The sequence below is a fragment of the Grus americana genome, chromosome 3, assembly GCF_028858705.1.
Source record: "Grus americana isolate bGruAme1 chromosome 3, bGruAme1.mat, whole genome shotgun sequence".
NCBI lineage: Eukaryota > Metazoa > Chordata > Aves > Gruiformes > Gruidae > Grus > Grus americana.
This window is the reverse complement of record NC_072854.1, coordinates 34962802-34976075: the sequence shown is the minus strand read 5'-3', so window position 1 is coordinate 34976075 and position 13274 is coordinate 34962802. Positions and strand designations below refer to the sequence as shown.

General features: G+C 37.2%; 1 protein-coding gene across 6 annotated transcripts in view; it reads left to right on the top strand.

The window, feature by feature from the left end:
* Positions 1-13274, top strand: part of COL12A1 (collagen type XII alpha 1 chain) — a 105938-nt gene that overhangs the window by 45720 nt on the left and 46944 nt on the right. For all 6 annotated transcript variants that reach the window (XM_054819202.1, XM_054819205.1, XM_054819207.1 and 3 more), the window contains 13 exons: positions 66-205; positions 1409-1538; positions 2578-2723; positions 3003-3132; positions 3887-4026; positions 4796-4925; positions 6272-6411; positions 6699-6831; positions 6933-6959; positions 7268-7410; positions 10476-10605; positions 11481-11620; positions 12693-12822. In XM_054819202.1, the coding sequence (XP_054675177.1) occupies positions 66-205; positions 1409-1538; positions 2578-2723; positions 3003-3132; positions 3887-4026; positions 4796-4925; positions 6272-6411; positions 6699-6831; positions 6933-6959; positions 7268-7410; positions 10476-10605; positions 11481-11620; positions 12693-12822 (1659 nt within the window). The remainder of the gene's footprint in view (positions 1-65; positions 206-1408; positions 1539-2577; positions 2724-3002; positions 3133-3886; positions 4027-4795; positions 4926-6271; positions 6412-6698; positions 6832-6932; positions 6960-7267; positions 7411-10475; positions 10606-11480; positions 11621-12692; positions 12823-13274) is intronic.

Genomic DNA, 13274 nt, shown 5'->3' with positions numbered 1-13274 from the left:
TATCATGTTTTTATTCCTGATGACATAAGATAAATTAATATTTTTTAATTTGATTCCACTTTTAGGTGATTTACCACCTCCCTCTAACTTAGTTATTTCGGAAGTGACACCTCGTTCTTTCAGACTGAGATGGAGTCCACCTCCTGAGAGCGTTGATAGATACAGAGTTGAGTATTACCCTGCCTCTGGAGGTAGCCCTCAACAGGTTAGTACTGTATGTTTATCTTTGACATTGTCCATAATGACCTTGGACTTCCACATCGCAGTAATATCATTGTGAACTTTGTGCCATGTATGGTAGAACAGTAAATGAAAAAAGGCTCCCAAGGTCAAGAATACCATGTCTCGGTAAATGATACACAAAATTCCAAAACGTAGGAGTGTAAAAATGACTTTGGTTGTTTTGAAATCATGAATCCAAAATGTATTTCTTAAAACCAGTTGACTGGTATTTCTAGTAATTCCTTTCTGTTCATATTCCATTGTCATATATTGGTTTAAATACGTCTGTAGTAGAAATTTTCTGAGCATACTCATGGGTAGGCTCAGTGTTGTTTTAGTACATTTTCTTGTTAGTAGGAAAAAAAGAGTGGGTAGTACAGGTTGTAAGGTAGTGCTTAGATTAACATTGTATGATGGTACTTTGAGTCTGTGCCTAAACATATCCTCCAAAATGTTTAATGCAGAGGGTCAAATTCATCTTGTGGTGATTCTCTAGACAGAGAGCCAGTAACTGTCAACCCTTGATTCTAGACAATCTGAATTGCTCATCACTGTCTTTAACCAGACAGAATAGTATTTAGGAGAATGAAATTAGGCACCTCTGTGTACCTAATTCTGAATTTCCCATCTCTGAATATGGCTTTTAAATCTTAACTCAGATTTGACTCATGGAGAATTTAATCTTTGTAAATCATGACCTCAGGATCTGGCCTTTGATTAGGGTTGGAGCAGCCATGCCAGTGCACACTGACTTAACAGCTTGACTGCTTGCTGGCATTTCTGTTCCGCAAGGTGTTGCTACTGCCACATGCTGTAACCATTTAGATTATCCTAGGTGTTTAAAACTTTTTTCCAAAGTGGTAACATATATCTCTGGTATTTTCTTTATGTTGCTGAGTAATATAAAAGTGTAAACTATGTGTGAAAGCGGATGCACACGGAGTGCTGCTAGATATATTCAGTTCTGCTGAAAACAAGTGTCTGTCTGAGTTTTCCCTACAGCTTGCTTTGCAAATATAATGGTATACTGTCAGACAAAATGCATAGAAGATGACGACCATACTTATTTTTAGTTCCATACCACTGATTTCTGAAGAGTTGCACAAGGAATGGTTTATTTTTCTTAGAGATAAGATTACAAATGCATTTGTTGTACAGTGGTTAACATTGCTTCTCTTTTATGTAGTTTTATGTAAGTAGGATGGAAACAACGACAGTTCTGAAAGATCTGAAACCTGAAACAGAATATGTTGTTAACGTGTTTTCTGTGGTAGAAGATGAAAGCAGTGAACCTCTAATTGGCAGGGAAACAACTCGTAAGTTAGAAATGGAACTTGAATTACATGTTAACACCCAGTTTGGGATATGGGGAACTGTCCAGTAGAACTTTTAGCACTATGGGCTTTCTTCTTACAAGAAACAAAATTTTTAATTTGAATGACCAAATTGTGTTGTGTTACGCTGGTTGTTCAGATCTTGGCTGAAAAACTGCAAAGTAAAACTGCACTGTGATAAAAAATGTTTGTTCCAGGCTCATAAAGCACAGCTGTACAACACTAGAGCAACAGACATGAATTAGAAGACAGAGCTTATAAATTCATGAAATCTGATCATATACAAATGTGTACTCCTTCATTTTTATGCCAGATAATTAATTCCTGCTACTAACAGCCAGGATACTATATAAATTAATTCTAATTTTATAAGATTAACAAAATCCTGTTCAACATGATTACATCACTTCTGTGAGGCATAACTTAGCCATTAAGTTTCTACTGTTAGCTGTCACATGATTGATTTTAGATATATTTATGGTGAATGCAGCATAGGGTGACTTTCCTGCCTCTTTAAGTATATTGAATGTTAGGTGTTCATTTCACTTCTTTGATTGTTTTATATTAGGCTTGACATAAATCCTTGAAGTATGTACATGATTTTTATGAAGTCTATGGTAATTTATGTTTATTTAATAATTTGAGAAATATAGGAAAAAAGAAGAAAGTGCAAAAAATCCTTTTATAAGTACAGATCCCAAACCAGTCATGTTCTGTTTCATATTAGAGCATTCACGTGTTAATGTTGCTTTTTAGAATATTCAAGTGTTCCAGTACAGACTTGTAAGATAGTTTTAGCTGCATGTAACAAATCTGTAGCACATTCAAAATGTGACGACCATTGCCTCGTTCTTAAACTAAGCACCACTTAAAATAGCACCACGTGCAGATCTCCTTTCTACTACTCATAATGTACCCTAATACCCATGTGCAATATTCTCAGTAGTACTATCTGTTATATGAAATATGGAAGTTGGAGAAGGTGAAGGAAGCAAATTAATAGATATCTTTTATTTGGCAGTGCCAATCTCTTCAGTTAGAAACCTGAATGTTTATGACATTGGATCAACTTCCATGCGAGTGAGATGGGAACCTCTCAATGGAGCTACTGGTTATTTGTTAACATACGAACCTGTGAATGCCACAGTCCCAACCACAGAGAAAGAGGTACGAGAATTTTCTTTCACTTCCTGTACTCTGCCAAAACTAAATTAAGAAAAACTGATAGAATTTTCTTGATATATCAAAACAGTCAAAAGAGACTGGCATGTACTTCTTGAAGTGCGGTGAACTTACTGGGATACTGTATACAATGACATCAGTCAGGAAGCTGTAAATATACTGTGAATTTCACAAACAAAATTCCTTTGAAGTTAAATCACTGCTTGATTTTCTGCCATTGCTTTCTTCATTTTTTAAACATGGTGTGTTATTTTTCATGTGCAGATGCGTGTTGGACCATCAGTGAATGAGGTTCAGCTGGTAGATCTCATCCCCAATACGGAGTACACTTTAACAGCTTATGTATTGTTTGGTGATATCACCAGTGACCCACTCACTACCCAGGAAGTGACATGTATGGACATCTTGATTTTTGTTTTGTTGTTATTGCTTCGGCAACATTTAACTTTATTTCATGCAATAGTTTTTATATATTTGGTTTTGTTTAGCAGACCATCTTTTCCATGTTTTATCTATTTTCTAACACTCATACACTTCCAAAACATCTTAAAGGCAATTTAAATGAAAAGGGACCAACTATTAAAAGAGGAACAAAAGAGGTTTTTTCCTTGAATAATGAAGGGAGTTGGCTTGACACTCTCAAGGTTATAGTATTTTTAAAAGGTCTCAATTTTGCTTGCATTAACTTAGAAACCTTGTTCCTGAATTCAGACATTCTTTTCAGTATAAAAAAAGCCAAGGAAACATGCCATACCAAGAAAAAAAAGATCTAAACATGGCTTCCTTTTTCTATACCTTTTGTTAAATATCATTCCTTAAACATTTCCTAATGGCAGAGACATCTTTCTGGGTTAGATGCACGTAGTATGGTTATTCATATGTTCTTAAAAAATGTTAAACCCTTAACTGTACATGAAAAGTGTCTATTGTCCCCAAAATTTATGATCTTAAGCACTGATCCTTCTAAAAGCATTGTGCTCATAATTGACGAAGGTGAAGCTACTGTAACTTAAAGCTGTTTTGCTCATTGCTGGGACAATAAGCTCTTAAGCTGTCTTATGCATTGAAAGAATTTAATTCCTTCTGTGAGAGACCTATACCTCTGCTGTGAATAGCATTTTCACTTACTACTGTCATTGTTTTTACAGTACCTTTGCCTGGACCCAGAGGTTTAACAATTCAGGATGTTGCTCACAGCAGTATGAATGTCCTCTGGGATCCTGCCCCAGGGAAAGTTCGAAAATACATCTTAAGATACAAAATAGCTGATGAAGCGGATGTGAAGGAGGTAAATGACAGAAACATTTTTGAAAATACTAAAGACAGTTTTATTTTGAGGAACTAGGTTACTAAAATAATGGTAAAAGTAGTATTACAAGCCACCATTGAGAATAAAGAACATCAGTCATGGCGATTCAGTCAAGAAAGTGTACTGATTTCTTGGAAACTGAATAAGCATACGAACCTGTCAATGCCACAGTCCCAACCACAGAAAAGGAGGTAAGAGAATTCTTCCAGAGAGGAAGAATCCTCAAACTGACTGGAGAATTTTCCTGTGCTTTAATAAATATCCATTTCTACTCTCTGCCTAAGTGTTGTCTTGCCAAGCTCTAAAGACAGCTTACAATTAGGAAGACATGATTGTGGAATAAAGGTATATTAAACCCTTTGCCCACTGTCAGAACAAGTGTGAGCATTGTTAGAGATGTCTTTGAGTTATGTACAAGCTTTCCATAATTTCATTGTTAGGTATGAATCAGGTCTTGGAGGACTAAATGTGGTTTTGTAGGGGAATGAGAATTTTCTGGAGATGCAATCTGCATCCTCATTTCCAGAAGAATGAAGCAGTGAAAGATCCATAAGTAGTTCTAGTATCTGAGACAATATACTTTGCAAGGGAGTTAGCACTCAATATTCAGGTGTAAATTTAGGAGTAAATGCCTATATTTAGAGCGGAATACTTTTCTGTTTTTCAGTACAGGAATTTCTGCCATTTAATCAAACACAGTCAGGAATAGAATAATTTACAGTTCTTAAGTCACTATTTTTATTCCTAGGTGGAAATCGACAGACTCAAAACCAGCACTACTCTCTCTGACCTTTCCTCTCAAACACTGTATAATGTAAAAGTTGTTGCTGTGTACGATGAAGGGGAATCCCTACCAACAGCTGCAGAAGCTGTCACTCGTAAGTTTTCCTAATAACGCTTCTTTTAGTTATTTTTACGTTATGTTCTATTTAAGTTGTGTGTGTTGCAATATATTACTGAGTTTAGGTGGAAATGTAATTTAATCTGAGAAATATTTTACTTGTATTTGTAGCATTATTTGCAAGATAATAATCCCTGGGAATCTTAGATGAGTTCAGTGTCTTACTGCAGTAAACACTGAGCCTGCAGTCTGCAGAGAAGCAAGAGGCCAGCAACTGAAGTAAAATTATTTGTGTTTAGAGGCTGAAGGAGGAGTGTAGGGGTAGAATTAGTAGGAAAATGTGAGAGCAGAGGAAAGGTTTAGCAAGTCTATGAAGGAATCTATGCAGAAAGTGAGTAGGACGCTGGGACATATGCTAGAGGATTAGAGAGACATGATCTTGCTTTTGATCCAAGAGAGTTTTTGTACCATGGAATGCTGAACTAGCCTGTACTTTTAGAGAATCATAAAGGCAGCATTTGAGTAATCTCAACAACTAGAGGCAAGGAAATGGTGTTGCACAAATGGTAAGAGACAATCTCTATACAAGAGAGGTGACAGACTGAAAGGAGAAAGCTGATATCAGGGAAGCCCTCATCCTTATCTAGGCTTATGATTTAAGAAGACAGCTAACCAGAAGAGCTATAATAGAAATGAGAAACTTTACCTTATCACTGTCCCCCACTCTGATGTGAAAAAAAGCTTGGTGTATTTAAAAATGTTTGTGAGATTTTTTTGCTTGCTTTTGTGCTAGCCTTTCTTCTATATCTGTGGTTTTGTGTGAATGTGTGTGTGAGGAAGAATAGGAAAGCTCTGCAAATAAATTATTTTTAGTTTAATTCTCTGGTTTTACCTATTTACTCATTTTTTCCCACTAGCTATAATATTTTGCCTCCTTAACCACTGTGAATTCTTTCTAAATAAGTGGTGAAATTCAGTCATGACTTATTTGGCTTATATAAAGAATTTTAAGATCTGGGAGAAACTCATACAGGAGCTTGTCCTCTGTGTGTGGGAGCTCATAATCACTCCTTCGAACTCAAAAATGTAAGAGCTAGGACTTCAGTTGTGAGTAGGCATGTGACTTGTGACCTCTACTGAGGTCAGTGGAGCTACATCTCTTTTATCAGGTGATGACCTGGTGAGATGACCTTATGAAGGATGATTTGCTTAGTGTAGGTGAGCTGGGTTATACTACAGCATTTTATTGTAGTCATTAGAAGCATGGTAACTGAGAGATGAATCTTCTGCATAATCTTCTAAATTCTTTGAGTAATTCCTTGGTTAAACTGTATTTATTTTGTAGTTATATTTTGTGGAATACTTTTTCTTTTCTCATAATAGAGCCTGTGCCAGCACCAGTCAATCTCAGAATCACAGATGTAACCACAAATAGTTTCAGAGGAACTTGGGATCATGGAGCTCCAGATGTCTCTCTATATAGAATAACCTGGGGACACTATGGAAGACCAGAAAAACAGGAGGTAAGAATAGATAGTCACCATAAGATTTTGTAGGCAGTCTCTCAGAGGGTTTATTTTTAAAATCAGAAATGTAATTAATAAATAAGCTTCCTGTTGTGCTCAATGGAAATTCAGTGAGAAGGTGGAGAACACATAGTTACAGCCACTTGTAGTGATGTTACTCTGTAAAAAGTTACTCAGTAATATCCCACTCTGTGTTTGTTTGTTGGTTTGGTTTGGTATTTATTTATTTATTTATTTATTTATTTATTTATTTATTTTAAACTTTTTTTAAATTTCTCTACAAGACTATCTTAAATGGGGATGAGAACAGTTTGGTCTTTGAAAATTTGAATCCAGATACATTATATGACATCTCAGTTACTGCCATCTATCCTGATGAATCAGAAAGTGATGACCTCATTGGCAGTGAACGAACTTGTAAGTAAATAAAGGGTTTCTGCATGTTGTTATTCATAGTTATTAAATCAGAAGGCATACATGTACAAGAACTCTGAAAACTCTTTCTGCTTTTTTTCTAGTACCCTTGGTACCTATCACCACACAAGGTAAGAATCTGAATTTCCAGGTATAGTATTAAAGAAAACTCATAGCTATCTTTTTCTAAACTGTGAAGAATGTTGACATTAAAAAGCTGAGATCATTTAATAAATATTATTGTGCATTTGGAAGAATACTAAACACTAGATTACCACATGTTTATTATTTTACAAACATTACAGTTTATGTTATCTTGTACTTAATACATTCTGCTTTTGGTCATGCGTTCATACAGCCCTAAAAGTATGAATGAAGTGTTTGTCCCTGCTTTTTGCTTGAATTACATATTTATTCTTTTCTTCATTATGTTTCTCAGCCCCAAAGAGTGGCCCGCGAAACCTGCAGGTGTACAATGCAACTTCACACAGTTTGACTGTGAAGTGGGATCCTGCCAGTGGTCGAGTGCAGAGATACAGGATCATTTACCAGCCTATCAGTGGGGATGGCCCTGAACAGTCGGTAACTAATTTTGAAGTGCTATAGTTATTCAACCTTAAATGATGGCTTTGCAATTTAATCCATTAGAATAATTTATTTTCAAAGGACAACAGTGTATATATTAATTGCTTTTTAGATTTATATTTATAGTGCATACATATATATTCCCACCTTCTTCTTTCTCCACTTTCAAATCCAAGGCAGAATGCTCTTTATGGAGCGAAAAATAACTTTGGATACAGCCTGTTTTCTTGATAATGACATAATCTATACATATAAACTAGAATAAAGTTAAAATGTGTTGAGGATCAAATCAATCAGCACATGAGACTACAAGTCACAGATATATATTTATCACAAGTATCAATAATATGAACTACCATGACTACTTCAATAATCTGGAGTTTTCCATTGTTTTCATAGTGTGGTTCATGTGCTGTGAGAGGGACTTTGCTGTGGAACATACTATGGACAGTTGAGACTGTCTGTTACCACGCTAGGGACAGAGTAACTGACCAGAACTGGCAGCTGCAAAAACAAATTCATGTGAAACATATGCTAGGGAAGTATTTAAGGTATTTTAGTGTCTTTTAATATAATTGAGCAGCTGTAATGATAGAGAGAGCCAGCACTGCATGATCAGCCAGCTTTCCCTGTGTCGTCAGCAAGAGCTCTGTTGACTACTGGCAGCCTACGCAACACAGCCTGGGAATGGTAATTCAGTCAGCCTGTTTATCAGAAATGTGTGCTACTTAAAAATGCCCTGTTCTGCAGTGGGAGGCTGTTGCGGTTACTGCCAAATGACTCAGAGGAACAGTCTCAGATGAAAACCACACTCATTTAGCTTGTTTCTGTAATTTAATTGGAGATCACACATGTTCAGAAGCATATCTAGGAATGTTTACTTTAGAATCAGTTGGATACTTAGGCACCCATTTTTACTGTCTTCTGAACAACATGCATTTGTGTTGAGGTAATTGAGCTGTTGAATGAATTGAGTTGTTGAATGCAGGTTTAGTGAGAAATCACTAGAAGGATAAGGAACAGCAGTAAGGTTAATTAATATCTGTAATTAATTGCTGGTACTGGAGTAAAAAAAGAATTATGGGCATTCTGTTGAAATTTGTGCAAAGAATAGACTTAAAAGACTTAATTATTCACAACTGGATAGTGTCTAGCAGTGGCAGTTGGAGAGGAAACCTCTTTTTGAGGAGAGCACACAGAACACTCATGCTGTTCATGGCATTTTAATGTCTATCTGCAAATAATTCGCAGTCATGCTTTGAACCAAGATTTGTACACTTGAGTACAAATAAAAAGTTACCTTGTAAATTAAAATCATAGAATCATAGAATGGTTCGGATTGGAAGGGACCTTAAAGATCATCTAGTTCCAACCCCCTTGCCTTGGGCAGGGACACCCTCCACTAGACCATGTTGACCAAAGCCCCATCCAGCCTGAACTTAAACACTTCCAGGGAGGGGGCAGCCACAACCTCTCTGGGCAACCTGTTCCAGTGTCTCACCACTCTCAGAGTGAAGAAATTTCTTCCTAATATCTAATCTAAATCTACCCTCCTTCAGTTTAAGGCCATTGCCCCTTGTCCTGTCACTACATGTCCTTGTAAACAGTCCCTCTCCAGCTTTCCTGTAGGTCCCCTTCAGGTACTGGGAGGCTGCTCTAAGGTCTCCCTGGAGCCTTCTCTTCTCCAGGCTGACCAACCCCAACTGTCTCAGCCTGTCCTCATAGGAGAGGTGCTCCAGCCCTCTGATCATCTTCATGGCCCTCCTCTGGACTCACTCCAATAGGTCCATGTCTTTCTTGTACTGGGGACCCCAGAGCTGGACGCAGTACTCCAGATGGGGTCTCACGAGAGCAGAGCAGAGTAGAGCAGAGGGGCAGAATCACCTCCCTTGACCTGCTGGTCATGCCTCTTTTGATGCAGCCCAGGATACAACTGGCTTTCTGGGCTGTGAGTGCACATTCCCAAGTCACGTTGAGCTTTTCATCAATCAACACCCCCAAGTCCTTCTCCTGAGGGTTGCTCTCAATCCATTCTCCGCCCAGTCTGTATTTGTGCTTGGGATTGCCCTGACCCATGTGCAGGACCTTGCACTTGGTCTTGTTGAACTTCATGCAGTTTGTGTAGGCTCACCTGTCAAGCCTGCCAAGGTCCCCCTGGATGGCATCCCTTCCCTCCAGCGTGTCAACTGCACCACACAGCTCAGTGTTTTCAGCAAATAATCTGCTTCTATGAAATGTGAAGATGTATAAATGCTTGCTTATTATCAGTTCTTCATCATCAGAAGCTTTTAAGTGTTATGACAAACATATTAGCTGAATAGGCTTTGAAAACATGTAGATAGTCTTAAAAGTACAAAGGATGCTCTTGAGTAAGTGTAATTTTACGCAATTAAACCCCAAAAAGCTCATGACTCACAAATGCTGAAGATCTATTACTCTCAGCGCACTGTAAATCTTTTCCGTGGTGGAGATTATGATCACAGGATTATATATAAAAGAAAAATTGAAATCAAAGATGTATAATAATTTCAGACTCTTAACAAAGATGTTTTAGAAGCTGAAGTATCATGCAGTAAAATTTTTGAAATCAAGGAGAGACAATGTTGATATTGTGTCAAATCTACATTAGAGATCTACAGAGTGTTGTAATTTATTCCATGCTTGCATTCTACCTGAGAGTGGAGCATAAAGAGCCCAATTCAAAGTCTGTCAAAATGAATAAAAGACAGTCATTGATTTCAATATGATATAGTCAGAGGCAATGTCGAGAAAGAGGTCTGTGCTGGCACAGAACCGGCAGTTGATATATAATTGTGGTTATAAGCAAGTTTGGAGGCCTTAAAGAATACTGGCTTTGTGTCACTGGACTCTGTCTAAACTTGCTAAGATGAATATGTACTAAATATTATTATTGTTCAATGTCTACTGTCCGTGTCAGTCACAAGAGCATTGCAGCATGTGATATATCGATGCGTTTTCCACTCTGCATCAAATGCTTACATTCTTCACTATAACAGTAAGCATAAAAGGGATTTTAATCTTTTTCTTTCATTTCACTGCAGACTATGGTTGGAGGGCGGCAGAACAGTGTGGTGATACAGAAGCTGCAGCCTGACACACCATATGCTATTACTGTGTCATCAATGTACACAGATGGTGAAGGAGGACGAATGACAGGTCGAGGCAGAACCAGTAAGTAACTTCTTGAGATATTCTTATCAGGTGCAAAACAGTATTGATGTATTGCTTTTCAAATTAGCTGAGAAAAATTTCTTGTGGTGAAATTCATCCCATCTGTATTTGTCATTTGTCCTTTGATGGGTTTCAAGTATCTAAAGTAAGAAGGCCTGTCAGTCTACTGGCTGTAGAGAAACCCTCGACCACTACCTTAGACTGGATGCCCAGCTTTTAATGCTGAGAGAAACCCTAATGCTACTATGGAACTTCTTCCTCATTTTAATCTGTTTAATTGTCTTATGCCACAATTTAGCAAATGCCTTAAAGCATCTGAAGGCATGTGACTCTTATATGTGTGCTGTTAAGTATAAGTTTACTATCTTCCGTCAGCACCTTCAGTTCAGAGGCTTACCTTTACAGTGTGCACTTTAAGACTCTACCATTTTATGTTGATAGTATTGTTTTGGTTCTGCTATAGGAAGCACTGAGTGATTTGCTACCAGAGGCACTTCAGGCATAAAAAACAATTCACTATTTTTAATTAATTAATTATTTAACTAGAAATTTATTCATAAATTTGTTAATTCATTTGTACTTAATTTACTTTTGAGTCTGCAATGGAAAGTCAGACATAGCAATGTGTTTGGTTAACTCATCATTTAATTCTAAAATAATGTCCAGACAGAAATTTTTCTTACTATATTTAGCATTCTGTGTGCTGTTGGATGGGACTGATGTGTTCTGAGTAATGAAGACAAATGACATTTAACTTGAACTATTAAACCTGTTGGTTTTTAAATTTCCTAATGATACATTACATAGGCATGATCTTACAGCACAGGTGAGAGAATGTGGTTCCTCATTTCTGACAGCTCGTTGATCTGTTTCAGAACCTCTCACTACTGTGAAGAACTTGCTAGTTTATGACCCAACCACCAGTACTCTTAATGTTCGATGGGATCATGCAGAAGGAAATCCTCGCCAGTATAAAGTGTTTTATCGACCCACAGCTGGAGGTGCAGAAGAAATGGTAAATACTTTGTGTGGATCTCACTAACTGTCTCAGAGAAATTGCAGCTCATGGTGCTAGTGAGAGAAATACTGTTGAGTGAAGTGGGTCTTGTTTGTCCTTGTTTTTCTTTTCATAGCTATCCTGGAGAAAAGGCAGAGCACCTCCATGAAAGTCAGTTACTCCCATATGTATTACAGATGTTTGATTTTATACAGTAGACCTTCAGTGATTAGTTCTTAGCACAGGGATTTAATACCACACACAATTTTTTGTTTGTTTATTCTTCAGGCAGTGTGTGTAAACGTAATGCTGACTTCAGGGTGTACAAAAGGCTATAAAGTCAACAGACCTCATTTCTCATGCTCAGAAGTCATGTGACTGTAGGCAGTTGGCCAGGATGATATTTATGAAAGCAGCAAAATCCATAGAGGTGCCTTATTCTAATTTCCCAGTATTACTTAATTGCTAAAGAGCTAAAACAATCTTGAAAATGGAAACCCTTGTTGTAGACTGGGAAAATATTATTCTTTCTCACTTGTGTTTTTCCACATCTGTGCAATTTGATGTGCCTGTGAAATGAGGAGTACGTGAATTGCCACTGTTTCAATAGCATCTAAAGGTCTACTGATGCTAAATATTCTTAAATGCTGTGGAGTTTTACTATCTAACAGGAGCTTCTCATTACTTCTTGTCATTAGCATGTTGTAGTGTTATGTAATGTTTATTTTTTTAGTTTAGAAAGTGACCTTTTAATACCTCTGAGCTGCTAAATAGTCATTAAAGACAGCACTGCAGATTTTGCTACTGTTACTAGTAGAACAGGATCTGGACCCAAAAGTGAAGATAGCTGTAAGGGATTGTATAGAACAGCATTTTGTTAAATCCAAGACAGAACCTTCTTGAAAGACAGTTCCAGAAGATACCATGAACCTTGTTAGTTCAAGCTTCACCTTTTGTAAAGTTTTTATCACATCCAGTCTAGAGATGTGATAGTGGAGTAAGGGAGATACAAAAAAGCTTAAACGTTTTGCATATTTATGTAACTATCATGCCCCTACCTTTTTTTTTTTTTTTTTTTTCCAATTTGAAGACCACTGTACCAGGAAATACAAACTATGTCATCCTGAGGACTCTTGAACCCAACACACCTTACACTGTAACTGTGGTTCCAGTTTTCCCAGAGGGGGATGGTGGACGTGTCTCTGACACTGGAAGAACTTGTAAGTAAAACAGTCCTTTTCAAGAAAATGTTAGGATTTTTTGTATGAGTGGCTCAGATCATTAAAATTAATTTTACATCAAATGTGGAAGTTTATTTTCCCCAAAGCTAAAACTTAAGTGTAAGAAACTCTGTTTACATGCTTGGTTATTGTTGCAGCTCTGTAACTAATTCCATTTTGTTTGCATATTTGGGTGGAGGCTTTTAGTCCACTTATCTCAGGCAAACTGAGCTCTTGTGCAGCGAACTTACTGTTTACTTCCACACGTAGTAAAATTTTAATTGTAGTGCCAGTAGCAATACTGGTGAACAAATGGCAAATATTGGTGTTAATCCATGCTAATGTCCATACTATGTACTTAAAGTTTTCCAGGGAGTTGGAGCTTCTAATGTCAGCATGAGCTAAAATGTGTAGTTTGTGGCTACTTTTCATACCTGTTTGATCAACAACAG